This window comes from Vipera ursinii (assembly GCF_947247035.1).
Source record: "Vipera ursinii genome assembly, chromosome: Z".
Taxonomy (NCBI): domain Eukaryota; kingdom Metazoa; phylum Chordata; class Lepidosauria; order Squamata; family Viperidae; genus Vipera; species Vipera ursinii.
The window spans coordinates 87,500,001-87,519,001 of NC_139517.1; the positions used below are offsets into that span (position 1 = coordinate 87,500,001).

Consider the following 19,001-nt stretch of genomic DNA (forward strand, 5'->3'; position numbering starts at 1 on the left):
GAGATTGTATAAACTTACCTTGTTTAATTTGCGAATAACTGAATATGAAGTTTCTCCTGGAGTATGTTGCAGCAATTCAGGAGAAAAGGAAGCATTTGCAATCTGCATACATTCTTCAAGAGTCTTCAAGAATGTGGCACAGCTGGAGTTCAATAGCACTCCCATATTAATTCCATGCTGCAAAATAGGAAATTTTCAAACATTACCCAGTTTTTTTGCTTTCCAACCTGCCATCAACATTTTCCCAATTGCAAATCATCAATATGAGAATTCACTTTTTCCAACTGAGACGACATATCTGCACTAAATATTTATTTACCGGTATATAACAAATTAATTAACTATCCTTCATTGGTAAATTCCAGGGTAGTTTGCACTTAAATAGACGTCCAGCAATGGAAGCTGCAATTTTTTAAAAGCTAGAGTAGATTTTTTTTTTAGTCTCTTCCTAAAAATTTGGAATATAGATGCTGTCTAGAAATAACTATTCAACTGAAATAAGTGTAGCTGATCTGGAATACATGAAATTTCAAAATAGAGCAATAATAAATAATAAATAAATAAATAAATAAATAAATAAATAAATGGAATAAAAATAAAATAAAATAATAAAATCTGTCATTGATTTTAATTTTAAAAATGCTTAGGGGAAAAAAGTATTTTCTCTTAACAGTGAGCAGATCTTCTTAGGGAGTATATTCCATACTGGGATGTGACAGCAAAGAAGTTTTTTGGTTGACATATATGGGGGATGTACAAAGATGAAGACCTTAAACATTTTTCATGCCTCCACCAAAAGGACCCCAACTCTCAGGTTTCCTGACGATAAAGTGCCCAGGTTTATTTCTGATACTGAGCTTGACATTGAAGTTTCATTAAAAGCAAGAAGAATGATTCGGACTGTACAAGACCTTATTATCCAGGTAGGACTGAGACTTCCTGAAAAATTCGCAAGTTTCTGCATCTTGAAAAGTGCCGCCAGTCTGAATTGTCAGGATGTCTCTTGCCTATTTGCCTTTCCATTTAAAACTGAGTGATAGGGCAGGGCAAACACCTCCTATCAAAATTCATTCTATATGTAACAATATATTGCACGAATTAGAGCAGGGGTGTCAAACTCAATTTCATTGAGGGCCGCATCAGCATTGCGGTTGCTCTCAGGGGGGCGGGTGGGTATGGCCTGGGTGGGCGTGGCCTACTGGGTGGGCGTGGCCAGAGTGCGTATGGCCTACTGGGTGGGCGTGGCCAGCTCTACATCGTTCGCATCAAGGGTGCCTATGGGGGCCTGGGCAGCAGTGGGACAGATCTGAGGGTCTCTGGCAGAAGGAGGGTCTCTGGGCCAGGGCCAAGGCAGTGGGGGCCGTTCCCTCCCTGTTTCCAGGATGGCTTCGCGGGCCGCATGAAACCACTTCGCGGGCCAGATCTGGCCCCCAGGCCTTGTGTTTGACATGTCTGAATTAGAGGAATATGCATGAATAAGAGGAATATACACAACCTCTCTCTCTCTCTCTCCGAAAAGTATTTTCTCCGCAGTATTATTTCCAATCAAACATGAGAGGTGATTTCATATTGTCCTGGTTAGTTCTTGGCAACCTAACAAAAGGGGAAGGTTTTCGGTGTGCTTTAAGAGATATGTATCAAGCACCCACCAAACTGGTATTGCTGCACAGAATACACCCAGGACTTCATTTCTTATCACTTCCATATTATGTACATGTGAAAATCGACTAATTCATCTGCAGATGCAGTTCATGGTGATCTGAACACTGTGACTCAGATCATCAAAAAAAGCCAGGCCAAACCTGCTTTTGGAAGACCTGACTTCTATTTCAAAGCCAAATATTGGTTGCTGTATAGAAGCCACAATGAAATTTCCATAAAATATTTTTTTAAGAACAAAAGAAAAGCCTTATAGTAGACTAGAGCAACGATTGCAATGATATAATCTGAATAAAACATTTCTTTTTGCAAACTCTTATAGGATACTTGTCGCTGAAGTCCTTTACAAGCATCTCAACTCTAATACATCAGACAACTGGAATTCTTGTTTGGAACATATTACCTGAACATGTGAAGTAGTAGTGGTTGCTTTAATTTTTTCCACTTGCTGAACCAGGAGGTCACAATATAACCTAAGTTCTGCCATTTTTGTTTTCAACATTTCAGTGTTTTCTGTAAATTCTAAATTAAATTAGAAAAATCAGCCAGAGTTGTTAACATTTTATTTAATCGAAGGCATTTCCAATGGCTTCTCAACAAATAAACATTTTTCCAAAGAATATTCTATTTAGAAAAGTTAAAAGGTAAAGGTAAAGGTTCCCCCGCACATGCGTGCTAGTCGTTTCTGACTCAAGGGGCCGGTGCTCATCTCCGTTTCAAAGATCTTGTTTTAAAGATAGATTTTGATAGGTTATAACTTTTCACTTGGAGGAAATTAGAAGTAATATTTGAGTAAATGCAATTTTTATTAAAACACTTTTTTCTTACATTATACATTACTATAATGCTTTTAATTAGTTAATATGATTTAAAAAAGAAGGAATTCATTGGTGTGCAGTTGTTAGATTGTAAGGTACTAAAGAGACATTCATACTTAAATCTCTATTCAGCATAAAGATTCCCAGGGATAGAAAATCACAGAAATGATTTTGAAAGAAATAAAACAAAGCCTGTTTAATAAAGCCTTTGTGCAACAAGCAATTTAAAGTTTGGAAATGTACATAAATAGAAAATGTTACTTTGGGGGAAGCTGAGAAATATTGTATTAAATTAGGCTCCATATGAGAATTGCTTGCCTTTTTCTTTTAATGTCCGAATATCTGTCAAACAAGCTTTGGCAGTTCCCAGGGCAACCAACCATTTTTGTCTTTCAGCTGTATCTTTAGCTTTTAGATAAAAGCACTGTTCTCCAGGAATCACCAAATCCATGCGTGTATTATCTATAGAATGAACTAATATCAACAGAGTTAGGTGGGACATGAGACTCTCAGTCAAGATTTCTTCAGTCACATATAGATTGACTAACTTGATTCAGACACAACCTGTCTGGTTATATGCATCCTTTTTCTTCCTTTTCCTAAATAAACCAAATGAAAACTCCTGGAATTACTAATCACAGTTCTTTTCTACAGCCAAATGTATGCATAGGACAAACAGAACAAAATCAGAATCATAGATCAATAGGCAGAATCACAGTGCACTAGGAATGAGTAAGAGAAGAGGTGTTGCACACCAACTTAAGATCTGTATAACATATTTTGGATTGATAAATCAAAATATTGATATATATCATATTAACAATTTCCATGTTTTCTACTTCCTTGGCACAAAAATTCTAGTTTACCTGATACTACAGTTTTCTTTTAATTTAATTTCTTCGTTGAAGTTAATTCTGGGTTTCATGTCAGTTTAAAAACTAAGCTAATAAATTATTGTCCCTGTTGATTAACTGATATTAATGCAGAGGTCTTCTTTTTCAATCTAACAGGAAATAAAGCAAGATAAGATGATTTTTCACACCAAAGTAGGGGAGAAAAAGCATAGGAACATGTTTGGAAAAGCATGGGTCTATGGCACTTATTCAGATTCCTATACATGGCTTGTGAAGCTACAGATCAGTTTCTAAACAAAGTCATTGAATCTAATAAGCAAGAACAAATACTTTGTGGATCTTCTTTCTCTACCTTGAATTTCACAAACTGCCATCTGAATGCTCCCTTTACAGCCCTTCCAAGCATCTTCCCTTGAGTCATAATAGGATAACACCCCTCCTGCAAGAAGGAACCACCGAGGTTGCCAGCCTGGAAAGAAATAAAGCAGTTTTTTAAAATTACAATTGGAAAAAATGTATATTTTATTGAAAGTCAAAGAATAAGCCTAAACTGGTTACATGGTTAATGAATTTGCCCTAGCAAATACTATATGCTGTATAAGAAAGATAACATATACAGATCCTATCAAATCAGGAGTCAACTTTAATTAAGGAAGCTGACTAAGGAATTCTGGGAGTTGAAGTCCTCAAATCTTAAAGTTGTCAAGATTAAAAACCACAGATTTAGAAGCAGTTGATTCCAAAAGACCATTTTGCTCAAGACTGCAAAACAATTAAGAGAATAATAATGCTATTATTCTCTTACAGTTTGGGTATCCAATCTGTAGCCTCAGGAAGCTTGCAACTTCTCAAGGTTTTTGTTAAACAACCAGTGCCTTCCTTAGCAATCATTAATTTTTATTTCAAATATAAAATTAAATAAAATGGTTTGTAGGTGGGGAAAGAATGTGAAAGGGGGATTTGTTCATTTAACTATTGAACTTTATTTTTATTAAAATTCCACACCAAATTTGCTTTTATATTAATTATGATACACTCTATAACACCCACAGATAAATAAACACATCTCAAAAACTTTTGTAACAACTCTTGCCAAGTCCATCCCACATATGGATTTGCATACCATCCGATGTGGCAAAGCTATTATAAAGGAATCATCAGTCAGAAACAGATACCTTGTATATATATCTGTTCAAAAATTCTGTTTGCACTGGCTTAAGTGAAGCTGTCTCTCAAATTAATCAGTATTAGTCAGTACTGGTCTGACTAATACTGAACAGTTAGTCTAGGAATTGAAATCCTGCTCAGCTAGATAGCTTGGGGTTAAGTAAAACTAGGGTATGGATAGCAATCTAACTTAATTTGCTTGCAACAGTGTACCAATACACATCCATTGAAGCAGCATTCAGCATTCCCCCACCCCTACACTTTCTCAGATTAATGACTCGATGTTCCATCCGATACAAAAACCATAAACGTATTACTCAGTAGAAGTAGAAGGTACACAGACACCATGAACCTCTGAGTGGGAAGGGAAAGAATTCAGTTACTCAAGTGGAGAATGTTACAAATGTGAAAGCCACAGAAAAAAGAGGAAGCTACGGGGTCTTGAATAAAACAAAACCACAAGGTTAAGTGTTGTGAATGTTAATGTAACAGAAAGCATAATTTATAAATGCATACATACAGAGAGAGTATTCAAAACTTAACAGTGACTTTTTAAAGCATTGCATTTTAATATAAAACATTGCATTTTTAATATTTTTATATAAAATATAAATTTTTAATGGTACAAGAATGGTTCATTTTTAAAATGCCCCCTGAATTATTTTGTTATTTTTGTTTGAAAATTTTAAAAAGGTATACTATTGGAGAATACTTTTTTATATTTTTCAGAGGCAACTGGATTTTAATTAAGATTTAATTAAGACTTATTCTCTATGAAGGACATTTTCTCCATTATGATCTCTCCCTAGCTTGGTCTTTCAGGTCTTCCAATGGAGTGATCATTGCCACTGCAATTGAGTCTCTCCACCTTGCTGCTTACTGTACCATTCTTCTCTTTCTTTCCATCTTTTCCAGCATTAGAGTCTTCTTCAGGGAACTAGGTCTTTACATAATATATTGAAAATTGAATGATTTGAGCTTGGTCATTTGTGCTACGAATGAGAATTCTGAATTGATTTATGATCCTTTTTGTTTAATGATAATAATAACTTTATTGTCACTTTGAATGCACACCAATCGGCATACATCAAAATGAAATTTTGTTGCATACAGCTCTCAAAGGATCACCACCTCCGATGTACACCCCTTGTTAGTGGCCAGCTCAAGTTTCAGATCATCCATTTTACTCTCTCGTTAGTCTGTAGTCTCCATTTTAGTTCATTTGGCTGAACATGGTGTTCTCAAGAGTCCTCTCCAACATTAAGGTTCAAAGGTATTAATATTCCTCTTAACTTTCTTCTTCAAAGTCCAAATTTCACTTCCATAGTGTTTCATCCCTGGTCTTTGTAGGTATAGACACATCAAGGTATCTAAATATCTTTTCCAAGACCTTCATGGTTGTTCTATCAAGTGCCAGCCTGTGGTGTATTTCTGGACCGCTGGTCCTTTATTATTGATGGATAATCCTAATAAGCATAAGCTAGGCACTACTTCAATATCCTGTCAATTAGAAATGCACACACATACACACACACTTGACATGAGAAGAGAAAGAGACCATTTCATTAAAAGTATCTAGTTAAGAACAATCTTAAGATATAAGAACATATGAGAAAAATTGTTCCATCAAGTGCTAATGTTGATTCAGATGTGATTTGTCAGAATCAAAGTTTGTGAATACTTTGTATTCAAAGTATAAGAGTGAGCCACACTCTGTGTCTGCCTAGCACATTATAGAATAATGTTTTTGTTGATCATCTGAAATTTTAATGAGGAAAAATCCACCTTTCCATTCCTGTATGGATATACCAATCCCTTATCCATATTTCAAACTTCAACTACTGAATTGGTTTGGATCTTTGTTAGACACATTGATAATTGTGTTCTTAAGTATTGTATGTTGACTTATTGAAAAAAAGGTTTGGCTGCCCAATGGGTCTTATCACTATAAAACCTCTATATTAGATTTGCAACTTAAACTCAAGTTAACCAGTCTTATGATTCTTTAAGTACAAAACAGGCACACAGCAACATTTGGTATTAACAAAGACATTTACCACTGTAACACTGAACAGGTTGAATAACAATAAATACAAATAGTTTAAAATAAATATCTAATAACTTAAAAGAAACGTATTTTCTCACACTAACATTATTATTAACCACTCCTGATTCTTGTTCTATAACTCAGGAGGAAAAAAACCTGACACTCCTTTTTTTTAATACAGTATAATGAATATCTCACTTTCCTAAATTCATCCTCGTTGCACTTTAGACTGTATTTATAATGTAAATAAATCTTTTTAGAGCAAAGTGTATTTGTTCAAGATTGTAATATCATTTTATTACAAAAGTAAGCAGTGTAACCACCTTGCCCACAAACCAAGCTAGAATGATCATATTGTGAAAAGATGAGCATAGTCAAATTATATATGTTGGGCTAAAAAAAACCCCTAACCAAATAAAGCCAAAGCAATGGTAAATAGGCTTCCATTCTGCAAAAAACTAGTTGGAAATTCCTTTCAGTAAAAAACTGAAGGGCAGCAAAAATTTCTTAAAATTCTGAAAATAATAAAAGGAGACATAAACTGGGACATGTCACTAAAGAACAGTAGCCCTCACCTCTAGTATAGTGTTGGAAAAGTTAAAATTGGGAATGAACTGAACTTACTAAAAGATGCTAAGAATGAAGGAACAATATACCATCTGTTCATAAAGAATGTCAAAATGCTAACTAGTAGCAAGAAAAAGTCAAAATTTCTTCATTTATAGATTGGCTCAAACATCTTCCAACAAGACACTATTTTTTTCCCCTGGAGAATTGTGCAAATCAGGATGAAGAGGCAGGACTAAAACTTTTGGAATATCTATCGACTTTATTTTTTAAAATGTATTTATATCTCATCTTTATTATTTTTATAAATAACTCAAGATGGCAAACATATCCAACTCATCTTCTTTCTCGTATTTAGATTGACTGGCCCAAAGTTACTCAGGTTAATTGGGACTTGAATTCAAGGTCTTTAAATGAGTTTAAATCCCTAGGACCCATTGCATATTAGAGGGGATTTTATACTCTCAATTAGAGGGTTAAAAGGAAATGCTGAGATAAGGGGAATTTGGGTTATTGGATTCAAAAGTTGGAAATTAGTGGAAAATAAGGATTTGTATTGAAAAATTAGATTGAAAAGGGAAATGAAAATTAACTATGAGGAATATGTTTGATTTATTGACTAACCCAGGCAATATATATATATATATATATATATATATATATATATATATATATATATATATATATATATATATATATATATATATATATATATATAATGGTTTTGATCTATTAAAAGGGGATATTTTATTATTAAGTAGATGATTTAATATGGTGGGAAATATAATTTTTTTAGGAAATAGAACAATATTACATTTAAATAGGTAAAATGTGTGTATTACAGTTTTTTATGAAGTGAGATAAGGGAAACCTTGGTATCAGGCAAACTTTATCTCATTTTTTGATTAGGCAATTTGCATGAACACTGTAAACATAACAGCTAGCTTTCCTAAGGACACTAGAACAGCTGTGATTGTATTGTACTGCAACTAAACAGAACAACCCTTATATATGCCATTGTTTATTTACAGTGCTTTCAAAAAGTATTCAGACCCCCTTCACTTTTGTCAATTTTGTTATGCTGCAGCCTGTTTCTAGTTGTTAAAATTCATTTTTTTCCTCATTAATCTACACTCAGTACCCCATAACGACAGTGAAAACAGAATTTTAGAAATGTCTGTAAATTTATTAAAAAGAAAAACCTAAAATATCACATTGGCATCAGTATTCAGACCCTTTGTTGTCATGTCGGAAAGTGAAACTTCTGAGGTCCTGAGGGCTGTCTGGAACAGGTTTTCACTTAAGATATCCATTCAGCTTTCCGTCAACCCTGACCGGTCTCCCAGTCCCTGCTGTTGAAAAACACCCCCACAGTATGATGCTGCCACCGCCATGCTTCATTGTTGGGATGATATTGGGCAGGTGATTAGCGGTGCCTGGGTTTCCTCCAGGCATAACATTTAGATTGAGGCCAAACAATTCAGTCTTGGTTTCATCAGACAGACCAGAGAATCTTGTTCTTCACAGTCTGAGAGTCCCTTCAGGGGCTTTTTTTGCAAGCTTTCATGTGTTTTGCACTGAGGAGAGGCTTCTGTCTAGCCACTCTGCCATAAAACCCAGATCGGTGGAGGGCTGCAGTGATGGTTGTCCTTCTGCAATTCTGTCCCATCTCCACACAGGATCTCGGATTCTTGGTCACTTCTTTAATGCCCTTCTCCCTCAATCACTCAGTTTGACTAGGCGACTAAGTCTTGGAAGAGTCCTGGTTGTGCCAAAGTTCTTCCATTTGAGAGTTATGGAGGCCACTGTGCTCCTTAGGGAGAAGGGTAGCATATAAATTCAATAACTCTAATCTAATCTAATCTAATCTAATCTAATCTAATCTAATCTAATCTAATCTAATCTAATCTAATCTTAGGAACCTTCAGTGCAGCAGAACTTATACTGTAGCCTTTCCTAGATCTGTGCCTTGCAATAATCCTGTTTCTAAGCTCTGCAAGAAGTTCCTTTGACCTCATGGCTTTTGTATGCATCGTCAGCTGTGAAGCCTCCTATAGAGAGGTGTGTGCCCTTTCCAGATCATGTCCAATCAATTTAATATACCACAAGTGGACTCCAATCAAAGTGTAGAAACATGTCAGCAACAATCAAGAGAAATGAGAGGCACCTGAGCTAAATTTCAAATGTTGCTGCAAAGGGTCTGAATACTTATACCAATGTGATATTTCAGGGTTTTTTTCTTTTTACTAAATTTACAGACATTTCTAAAATTCTGTTTTCACTTTGTCATTATTGGGTATGAGGAAAATAAATGAATTTCAACCACTGTAGAATCAGGCTGCAGGATAACAAACTTGACAGAAGTGAAGGGGATCTGAGTACTTTCTGAATGTACTGTATGTTCTTCTGTATTTGATTCTGTTTAAATTTGCTATTCTTATAATCAGATTTTCTTCTTAATAATCTAATCTAATCTAATCTTTGATCAAAATAAATGAATTTAACTGTCTGGATTTCAGCAAAGCAATTGACACAGACATTCCGATTAGCAAGCAAATTAAGCGTGGGCTGAATAGAGCAACAATTAAGTGGATACATAGCCTACGCAAAATAGTATTCACAGATTACACATTAACTAGAGAGATTAAGCAGAGAGCCACCAAGTTTAATCCTTAGTTTTTAATACAGGTACTCTCCAACTTACAGCCATTCAAAGTTACATAGATCACTGGAAAAGTGATCTATAGTCAGTTTTCAAAATGCAGCCATTTAACTGGCATATATTTATGACAATTATGCTGTCCTGGGGTCATTTGATTACTGTTTGTAACCTTCTTAGTCAGCTTCCAAGAAACAAAGTAAAAAGGGGAAATCAGATGTTCTTCATGACTGCATGGAAAAAAATAGCTGCAGTTCTTCACTTAACAACTGTGGCAAAAAGGTCATAAAACAACCCGCTTAACAACTGCCTTGCTTAGCAATATATATTTTCAGCTCAATTTGGTTGTAGCTCAAAGACTACCTGTATTGTAAGAAAATCACAAAGAAACTGATTCAAAAATGAGTAATGAGGATGATCAGAAGATTAAAAGCAAGTCTCACAGAATTTGTCCTATGAAAACAGCTTAAAAAAAAATCTAACCTGGAGAATGTATTTACATAATTTATAATTACCTCTCTGACTTGTCTACTTTTTAAAATAGCAGGTTAGAAAAAACTTTAGTTCATCATTCATAGTTCACTACACTGGTAGCACTGTGTGTCATTGGCTTCCAACCACTTAAAGCTGATAAATACTAGGTAAAAAACTTCAGATGGTATATAAAATCCCTTTTGCTTAAATCAAATGAGGTGCTCTGTCCCTCTTTTTTTTCCAATTCTTTCTCCTTTAGGGGCAGCATCTGCATGGTTTTCCACAACTGCTCCAATTTCAGGACTTGAATTCAACTTTAGCATGCAAGTTATTTTCCAGGACTGCACTGTCCTCCCAAGCCAGGATCCCGATTCTTAAAGGCAAAAACAGCAGAGCCCAGACTCCTATCTCCAGGCCGTTGTAAAGCTTAGGACCTCCAGCAGCCATCAGCATGTAAATTGGGCACCCAAAATAGTTTCCCTTTTCTTCCTAGTTTTCAAAGTCACCACCTCGCTCTTTTACCTACTCAGACCAGTTTCAAAGCTTCAAGTTCACGATTTGCCGAGATGGCGCAACTTAAGCGGGTCAACAAAGACAAGGTAGGACCGGTAATACTCACCGCTTAGATAGTTGGTCCATTTGTACAGTACCCCCTCCATAATGACAAGGTCCCCCCCATCCAGATCTGCTTGGGACAGGTGAAACCTTGTCCCTGGCCTTCCCCCGGGAAACTTTTAAGCTCTCAGCCCTACAGCTGAAGCACAGACAGCCAAGGCCATCCTGAGGCTGGCAGAAGTCCGGCCCGCCTTCCTGTCTCCTTCCCCGCCCTATTTCCCCCCCTCCCTACCCTACCAGCCAACTAAGTAGCCTTACGCTACTAGAGTAGAAATACAGGTTTAATTACTGCTACGGGCTTTGTCCGTCCCGCAGAGTTACGTAAATACGTTTCTGAATGCAAAGTTTACATATGATTGGAGAAAAGGCGTGGCTGGAACACCAAGAGAGCAGATGAGTTCTTGGGAACCAATGAGAATCCGGATCCATGCGTGGCGTCAGTCTATGATGGCATTCCGAAGCCGGCGGTATTGTGTTGAGCGATTCTAAAATGTATGCGCGGCGTTCTGTCGCTGGAATTTTTGGGAGACCAATCGCCGCTCGGCGATGAGAACTTCCCTCACTTTTTTTTTTCCTCCCTGAAGACGAACGGGTCAGCTTCCCAATTGGAGTGGCTGGCGTAATACCCAGCCCTCGCGTTGAGCCAACCAGAAAGGAGAGAGAAAGGGGAGAGGTGGTTATTAAATGGATACAAATGCTTGGAGGAGATTTGCCTGTTTTTCTGCGGGTTTTAGGACCACGTTTGCCACGTCTGCGGATTTGGGGAATGAGAGTGAAAGCTGGTGAGATACAGAGGTTCCTGGGAGAAAGCTCGGCTCCGTGTTTAGCTTTTTCCATCTCCACCTTTATTGCAACGGCCGATGTTTTAAAATCCTTTGAAGTGGAATTTTCAGAAAATACAATTTAAGCATACTAGAAAATAAGGAGTATGTTTTAGAGGGGTTTTTAATAAAGCAATCTGAGATCATTCCTTAGTAATGAGGTAATATTTGAGCATTGTTGTTTATTTTTTTTAATGGCCAGGTGCATGTAAGGTCATGTGGGTTGCTTTTCAGCCTATGAAAAACGCATCTTCAAGTAACCAGAATGGAAGGTACCTTTCGGATTCTCTTTGCGACCGTGGCTTTTGTGACTGGCGCTCTCATTCCAGAACCAGAGGTCAAAACCGAAATTCTCCATAAACCTTTCATTTGCAAAAGGAAGACCAAGTTTGGAGATCTGATGTTGGTGCACTATGACGGATATTTAGAGAAAGACGGCACACTATTTCATTCCACGTGAGTATTCTATAAATTCAGACACACTAACCAAACAAATCAAATTTTTGTTCAATGCAATGTTTGCACTGAAACAGTATTTTCTATAGTACAAGATACCTTGGCTTTTCTCATTATTATTCTTTGAAATATGGCGCTTAACATACCACCAAGTCATCTGTAGTCCTGGGCCAGAAAAAGTGTTACATCAAAATGTATGATGTAGTCTTAATTGGAAACATTTAATAGCTTTGTTAAAGGGATATTGGGCCTATAGGATATTGTGGATTTACTAAGTTGGGTCATAACTTTTGATATTATTACATATACCTTTTTCTGAATTATGAGGTTTTCCTTTGGATAAGACCACTTTAACTTTTTTTTATTTTTTAAATCCAGAAATACAGCAGAGCAAACCATTCTTACAGCAAAGTTCTAGTTAACTTCAGTAAGATCCACCTTTCCCTTTCTTTCTTTTTGTACTATCATGCTTTTATAAATATAAACTAGTATAATAACGGTGTTCTTAGTTTATGGATCATGACCCCTGGAGATATATGAACAATACAGTGAGGGTCATTTGTTTTAAAATTTGCTTCAGAAATGGTGTCTTGAGTATTATTTGGCTTACAAATCAGTTTTCTATCTGTTGCTTTTTCTTGGGGGAGGCATAAGAATTCTATGAACTACCAGGTATATTGTGTATTCTTTAGAAGTTTAGGTTATGCACTACTAAACTCTTTTGTCTGTAACTTTTAACTGGGTGAAGCAGTCCATCATAGGGCAACAATTTTTGAATCAAGTACCTCAAAGTAACTTGGATACATTATCCATGATTCCCATGGGATAGAAATTTGTAGATTTGTGAGTACTTCCATGCTTCTGTGCTGTCAACCCGAGGTTCTGTAAACCAGACCTACCTTAGCCCTCCAGAGGCGGAATAGACGAGCCCCTCCTTCAGCGGCTGGAAATCAAGTAGACTAACCTCATCCTAGTCCTCTGAAGGCTAGATAGACTGATTCCATCATCAGTTGCTGAAAAGCAGTCAACTGCAAGAAGTTTGACATGGCTCCCATTTCCACTGCTTTTTTTTTGCCCTTGGTCATTCTGTTTCTCTGTTAAGGTAAGAATTATTTTGTGAAACAATGATCCAATAGCTCATGAGATGTCTAGTTACATTATAAAACATTATTCTGAAATGGTTGTTTATGTGTGAATTAGATGTTTAAACATCATTAAATGTTAAATATCTTTACAAAACATTTAAATTTATCTCTTACAGCCTATCTCTAAATCAGTTAAGTTTTTAATTTTATGTCATTAGACCATGGCAGATTTCAAAGTTTTGGCGTTTTACTAGAAATGAAATTGAAACTTTTTGCATTTTGACATCTCTTAATTAAATTAACTAATTGGGTTCAGCTTCTGTTAAATATATTGCCATCTCTTCTGGTAGCATGCTTATAGTTTCTGGACTATATGTATTAGTGATATTCAGTATTTTTATCCATTAATGTGCCGTATGGATAACAGAAACATATTAAACTAATAAGTACTTTGTGTTACTAAGGGAAATGATGTCTGATATTTATTCTGACATTCTGAATTGTCAGCAAGAATACAGAAAATGAATAAGAAGGTTGTAAGTATGCTATTGAGTCAGGTCTTTTTTTTAAAATGCTGCTATAAAGAACATGGATTAGAAAATAAATGAGAAATGAGAGAAATGACAGAGGCATTTTTGTTAAATTTCCAATGAAATAATTTATTTTATATTTTATAAAGCTTTATTATTGTTATTGTTTCATTTAATGTGTAGAACAAATGCTAATTATTACATTAAAAGCATTTTTGTGATATTCTCCCCTCCCAATTTATCATGTAAGGGCATTGCAATATTGCAAATTTCTAAAATTCCTGATATGATACATTTATGCTAATGATTGTCATGAAGACCATAGATTTCAATTAGTGCAAACATAATAAGCAACTTTTTTTGTATTGTGTTATTAATAATAGTTTCAATTGCTAAATCAGGAGAAAAGATCTAAAAATCTGTCCCCTTTCTCAGTCTTTTTTATGTGCATGCTTTAAAATGGGCTAGGGCCCTCCAAAAATTGCTGAATTACAACAACTGCAGCCAGACCTAACACAGCCAAGGATGAGAACTGCTGTGAGTGTAGTTAACAGTGCTTCACATTCCTCAGCATGGGTTGTTCCATGAAATAACCCTATAGGACCCTATAATTCTATTTGCCATGTGAATTACTAGAAGGAAATAGAATAGGATGGCTATTTGATTAGCCTTCATTAGCCTTTGAGAACAGAATACTAAAATACCAAATCTCTGGTCTGATCCAGCAAAAGGATTTTTTCAACTCGATGTCCTAAGTGAATGTTTTCTTTGTTTCAGTCACAAGCATAACAATGGCCAACCAACATGGTTTACTCTTGGTATAAAGCAAGTTATCCAAGGCTGGGATAAAGGTTTGACACAGATGTGTGTAGGAGAGAAACGCATATTAACAATTCCTCCATCTCTAGCTTATGGAAAAGAAGGCAAAGGTAATTATTTTCAGGTTCATAAAATCATATAATTATATGATTATGGTTCATAAAATCATATATGCTAGCAACATTTATCTCTTTATCCAGGTTATATAATCAATATAACTACATGGAAAGCCCAACATCTTTCTGTATCTTTTAATACATACTTAGTCTGTATTTAATATTTTGGGAAAACATCTGAAACATACCTTCAAATCAATCATGGGATGCTTTTAGAAAGGAAAGAAACATGCTTAGGCACAGCCTCCGTAACTCAATGAATATTACTGAAAATCTTGGGTAAATCTCAAACATAAAGGACATTTGAGCTAGAAGCGTTCTATAAGAAAAGGTGTGTGTATGTGTGGGGTGAGAATCCAAATGGAAGACCAAAAAGATTCTTAATTGGCTACAGGAGACTTTTGGAGGCAGTTATCTCTGCCAAAGGAGGTGCTATAAAGTACTGACCTTCCAAATCTTTGTGCTTGCTGTTTTCTTATTTTGGATCTGTAAACAATTCCATATAAATAAAAACTATGCATTAACAGTTATAGATATTGTATTTAACTTTGGATTATATAAAAATTGTATCAATTTCTGTTCACATGGATTTAGTGAAATATATTTGATCAGGTATATGGTCTAATTTTTGCATACAAATATGCTATTATATATTCAGAGATACTTCTTGGCCAATTTAAAGTAGTTTGATATCCTTTTAACTTGATTATTTCCACTGAAATAAAAAGAAATATTTTCTTATACAGGACTACACTATTGGTTCATATATAACATTCCAATAAAATAACCTCTCTCTCTCTCTCTCTCACACACACACACACACACACACACTCACTCACTTCTCATCCTTTGTGTATTAAGTGTCTTAATAAGTGGTCCATTAAGTGGTCCTGGGACTTTGTAGGTGCTACTTAGTAGCTTAGCTGTTCCAAGCATTGTATTCTTCTGGATAGATTGTTCTGATGTGGTTCTTGGGATCTGTTGGAGCCACTCTCCCAACGTAATAGTCATACCCTCAAGTGCTTCTACCACTACTGGCCTTTACGTTAGTCCTGGTTCTTCTCCAGCTTCTCCACTACAGAAACAACAACTACAACACATGCATACACACATATCTAACTGCTATAAGGTCTCTTAGCATGTTTTGCTATTACTAATCATTCTGCCCCATAATTTATCAGCATCAGGTTTAAGGCGCTGATGAAACTTTTAAGGAAGAAACAGGCTATATAGCATGTTACTAGCAGAGTTACACAAAGTGGCTTTCTTCTAAATTTAGGTTTCATTCTCATATTCCCAGAATATAGACAAAAAGTATGACGTAATATAGGCAAGAGAAAATAAATTTGAACTGAAGCCAGCTCTGTCTCTTCACTTTAACTTTTCTTACGCTTAACTTTTATAGGACAAACAAAGATATTATAAGTCTTTTTCTTCAGATTAACCTAGGTGTATATTTGTACATTTTTCTGAGTCTGGCCATCTTACAAACATTGACATTGCAGAAACAGCACATAAAATAATTTTATATAATCCAAATGGGGTGGAGCTACAAACGGAAAATGTGTACATTTGTTGACCATAGAAGACTAGATATCTTTCTGTACTTATGATATGATAATATAATTAGGAGTTAAGTCCACCATTCTGGTGCCTTCGAGTATGCTAAACTATAAAACCTGTAATTCTGATACATTGAAAGGTTCAGTGAGACTAACTTCTAATTGAGTGTGCATGGATTTGCATTCTAAATTAGTTAGACCTTATGTAACTCTCAGTACTTTTGATAATGGTAGGCAACAAAATGTGTGTGATGTTCTCAGTATTAGGCTTAATATAATCTCCATTTTATATATTTCTTCTTTACATATTTCTTTGGTAGGAAAAATTCCACCTGAAAGTACACTGATCTTCCACATTGACCTTTTAGAAATCAGAAATGGGCCAAGATCTCATGAGTCCTTTCAAGAGATGGATCTTAATGATGATTGGAAGCTGTCTAAAGAAGAGGTGAATATGTTAGTGTATACTGCAGTTTACAGAAAAGGATAACTAAGCTATCATTTCCCTTGAAGTTGTATGCAAGTTTGCTGTCTATAAATAAATTTCCATTACAAGCTGGGCTAGATTAGAAAGGAACAATTGCTCCTGCCTTCAGAGTTCTGCAGTTATTCAACATATTATGTGTGAGAGAGAGTTTAGATCAGGGGTGTCAAACTCAATTTCATTGAGGGCCGCATCAGCATTGCGGTTGCCCTCAGGGGGCCGGGTGGGTGTGGCCAGGGTGGGCATGGCCTACTGGGTGGGCATGGCTAGAGTGCGTATGGCCTACTGAGTGGGCGTAGCCAGCTCTACATCGTTGGCATCAAGGGTGCCTGTGGGGACCTGGGCAGGAGTGGGACAGATCTGAGGGTCTCTGGGCCAGGGCCAAGGCAGTGGGGGCCGTTCCCTCACTGTTTCCAGGATGGCTTCGCGGGCCGCATGAAACCACTTCGCGGGCCGGATCCGGCCCCCGGGCCTTGTGTTTGACATGTCTGGTTTAGATGAATCAAGAATTAGGGATATGCACCTACTCTTTTGACCTCCCCAAAGGCCTTGACAACTAGTCTCCTGAGGCGCCCCCAATTGGAGTTGTGGCACTTTGGAGATGGGTGATGAAATAGATGATATCACTTTGCCCTCTCCCTTTCCATCCCAGATAGTTTTATTTTAATTGAATTTTAAATTTTTGATCCTTATTGTTTTAATGTTTATAGTACATTTTAATTATAACTTGCCCAGAGTCTCTTCTGGTAAGATGGGCAGCATACAATTTAAATAAATAAATATGTAGTCCTGGATTATATTCGATATATATGGACTACTTTTATATTATGCTCATCCTACTCTTTTAGCCAACTAACGAAAGGATAATATCAATGTGAAGCTACAAAGTGTACTAAAATAAAGCCTTTCAATTACTGTGGTTTCTCTATAGAAGTCTGTGCTTATCTGCTGTTGAATATGTATCTGTGATTTTGAATTTTGATATTTTTTCTTTGTCTCAAAGGTAAAAATGTATTTGAAGAAGGAATTTGAAAGACATGGTGCACCAATTAATGCAAGTCACCATAATACTTTGGTTGAAGACATATTTAATAAAGAAGACGAGAACAGTGATGGCTTTATATCTGCAAGAGAATTTGTTTATACGCACGATGAGCTATAAAACATTGTGAAAAAGTTGACTTGGAAAAAAGCAATAGTTTGCATAATGGGTGGGTTTTAAAGTTGGAGCTGTTACTCATCAGTATGTGCATACATTTTAACAACTATTTTTCTATAAGATCTATTTCTTATACCAAATAATACAGTTTAAATATAGGAATGAAATATTTGAAGGTTTTCATTCAGATGGAAACATTATGTTTTTAAAAACATGGAATTAAAACATTTCCAAAAACAAATATTACTGAAAATACAGCTGTTTGCTTTGAAGGATTTATTGGGAATACACCTGTTGTTCAAGTATTTCATTTCTGTGCTCTTAGAACTTAATATTTTAAATGATAGTTGTCACAATGTGCTAGTAGATTTCATTGTTTGTATAATTTATACAGGACCAAACACTGCTTTATCAGCAAATCCTTTTGTAAAAAAAATAAAGCATTGCATTTTGCTTGAAAAGATTACAGTGTCTCATATAAATAATCTAAGATCTTATAGTAGTTTTTGTTAAGGAAACCATTTTCTTTTCCCAATTCAACAGAATGAAAGCAATTAAGGAGGGGGGCTGGTTTTTGAATGCTAGTGCTCTGTCCAAGACCTAACTTAGAACCCAGTAGATCCCATAATTGTAACTTAGTAAGATTTTCTCTCTTCTATATAAATCAAGTACGGAATGTACAGTTTTTTTGAATTGGAGTTCAATTGCCGATTGAACTCAAGCTTTTTTATTTGCCTTCCAAATCTGTTGATCTCTGTTGTGAAAAATAAATGTAGCAAGAAAGTTGTAAAATGGGGTAAAACTCGCTTAACAAATTTCTCACTAAGCACCATAAATTTTGTATTCCATAAGAAAGAAACCGCCACTGAAAAGGCCCATTTTCTTGGTCTGACTAATTGTATTTTCTTAATGGATAGGACCTACAAAATGCCTTGATTTTAGCTCTAGTGGGCTGAGTAGATGCCACTGGGGTGAATAAAGTAACATGGGATTTCTTTTTAAAAGTGATAACCAAGCACCTTGAATTGCACCTGAAGCAAATTGGCAACTAATGCGGTTCCCTCAAAACTGCAAGATGAGTAGTGCAAATCTAGGCTTGTGCAAAACTG

At 35.9% G+C, this 19,001-nt stretch overlaps 2 protein-coding genes across 4 annotated transcripts in view; one reads left to right on the forward strand and one right to left on the reverse strand.

The window, feature by feature from the left end:
- PLEKHA8 (pleckstrin homology domain containing A8) overlaps nucleotides 1-11,052 on the reverse strand; it is a 31,100-nt gene extending 20,048 nt beyond the window's left edge. The window contains exons 1-5 of the mRNA XM_083376689.1: nucleotides 10,865-11,052; nucleotides 3,684-3,800; nucleotides 2,796-2,951; nucleotides 2,063-2,181; nucleotides 19-177 (exon numbers count right to left, since the gene is read on the reverse strand). Coding sequence (XP_083232815.1) covers nucleotides 19-177; nucleotides 2,063-2,181; nucleotides 2,796-2,951; nucleotides 3,684-3,800; nucleotides 10,865-10,904 — 591 coding nt within the window. The 5' untranslated portion in view covers nucleotides 10,905-11,052. The remainder of the gene's footprint in view (nucleotides 1-18; nucleotides 178-2,062; nucleotides 2,182-2,795; nucleotides 2,952-3,683; nucleotides 3,801-10,864) is intronic.
- A 329-nt stretch (nucleotides 11,053-11,381) lies between these two features.
- Nucleotides 11,382-18,326, forward strand: FKBP14 (FKBP prolyl isomerase 14). 3 transcript variants are annotated; one of them, XM_083379090.1, is made up of 5 exons: nucleotides 11,382-11,642; nucleotides 12,011-12,137; nucleotides 14,530-14,681; nucleotides 16,570-16,697; nucleotides 17,737-18,326. In XM_083379090.1, exons 1-5 carry the CDS (start codon nucleotides 11,555-11,557, stop codon nucleotides 17,893-17,895), a joined length of 654 nt encoding a protein of 217 aa, XP_083235216.1. In that variant the 5' UTR covers nucleotides 11,382-11,554; the 3' UTR covers nucleotides 17,896-18,326. The 3 variants fall into 3 exon arrangements, with proteins under 3 accessions (XP_083235216.1, XP_083235217.1, XP_083235218.1); XM_083379091.1 differs by having other exon boundaries at nucleotides 11,421-11,642; nucleotides 11,884-12,137; XM_083379092.1 differs by having other exon boundaries at nucleotides 11,432-11,642; nucleotides 11,916-12,137.
- The last annotated feature ends 675 nt before the right edge of the window (nucleotides 18,327-19,001 follow it).

Excerpts from the sequence above, each read along its gene's own strand:
- FKBP14 (XM_083379090.1), top strand. The coding sequence starts at position 11,555 with ATGCTTGGAGGAGATTTGCCTGTTTTTCTGCGGGTTTTAGGACCACGT. Across the intron at positions 11,643-12,010 it reads GGGAATGAGAGTGAAAGCTG|AACCAGAGGTCAAAACCGAA; the intron begins GTGAGATACAGA and ends CTCTCATTCCAG. Across the intron at positions 14,682-16,569 it reads TTATGGAAAAGAAGGCAAAG|GAAAAATTCCACCTGAAAGT; the intron begins GTAATTATTTTC and ends TTTCTTTGGTAG.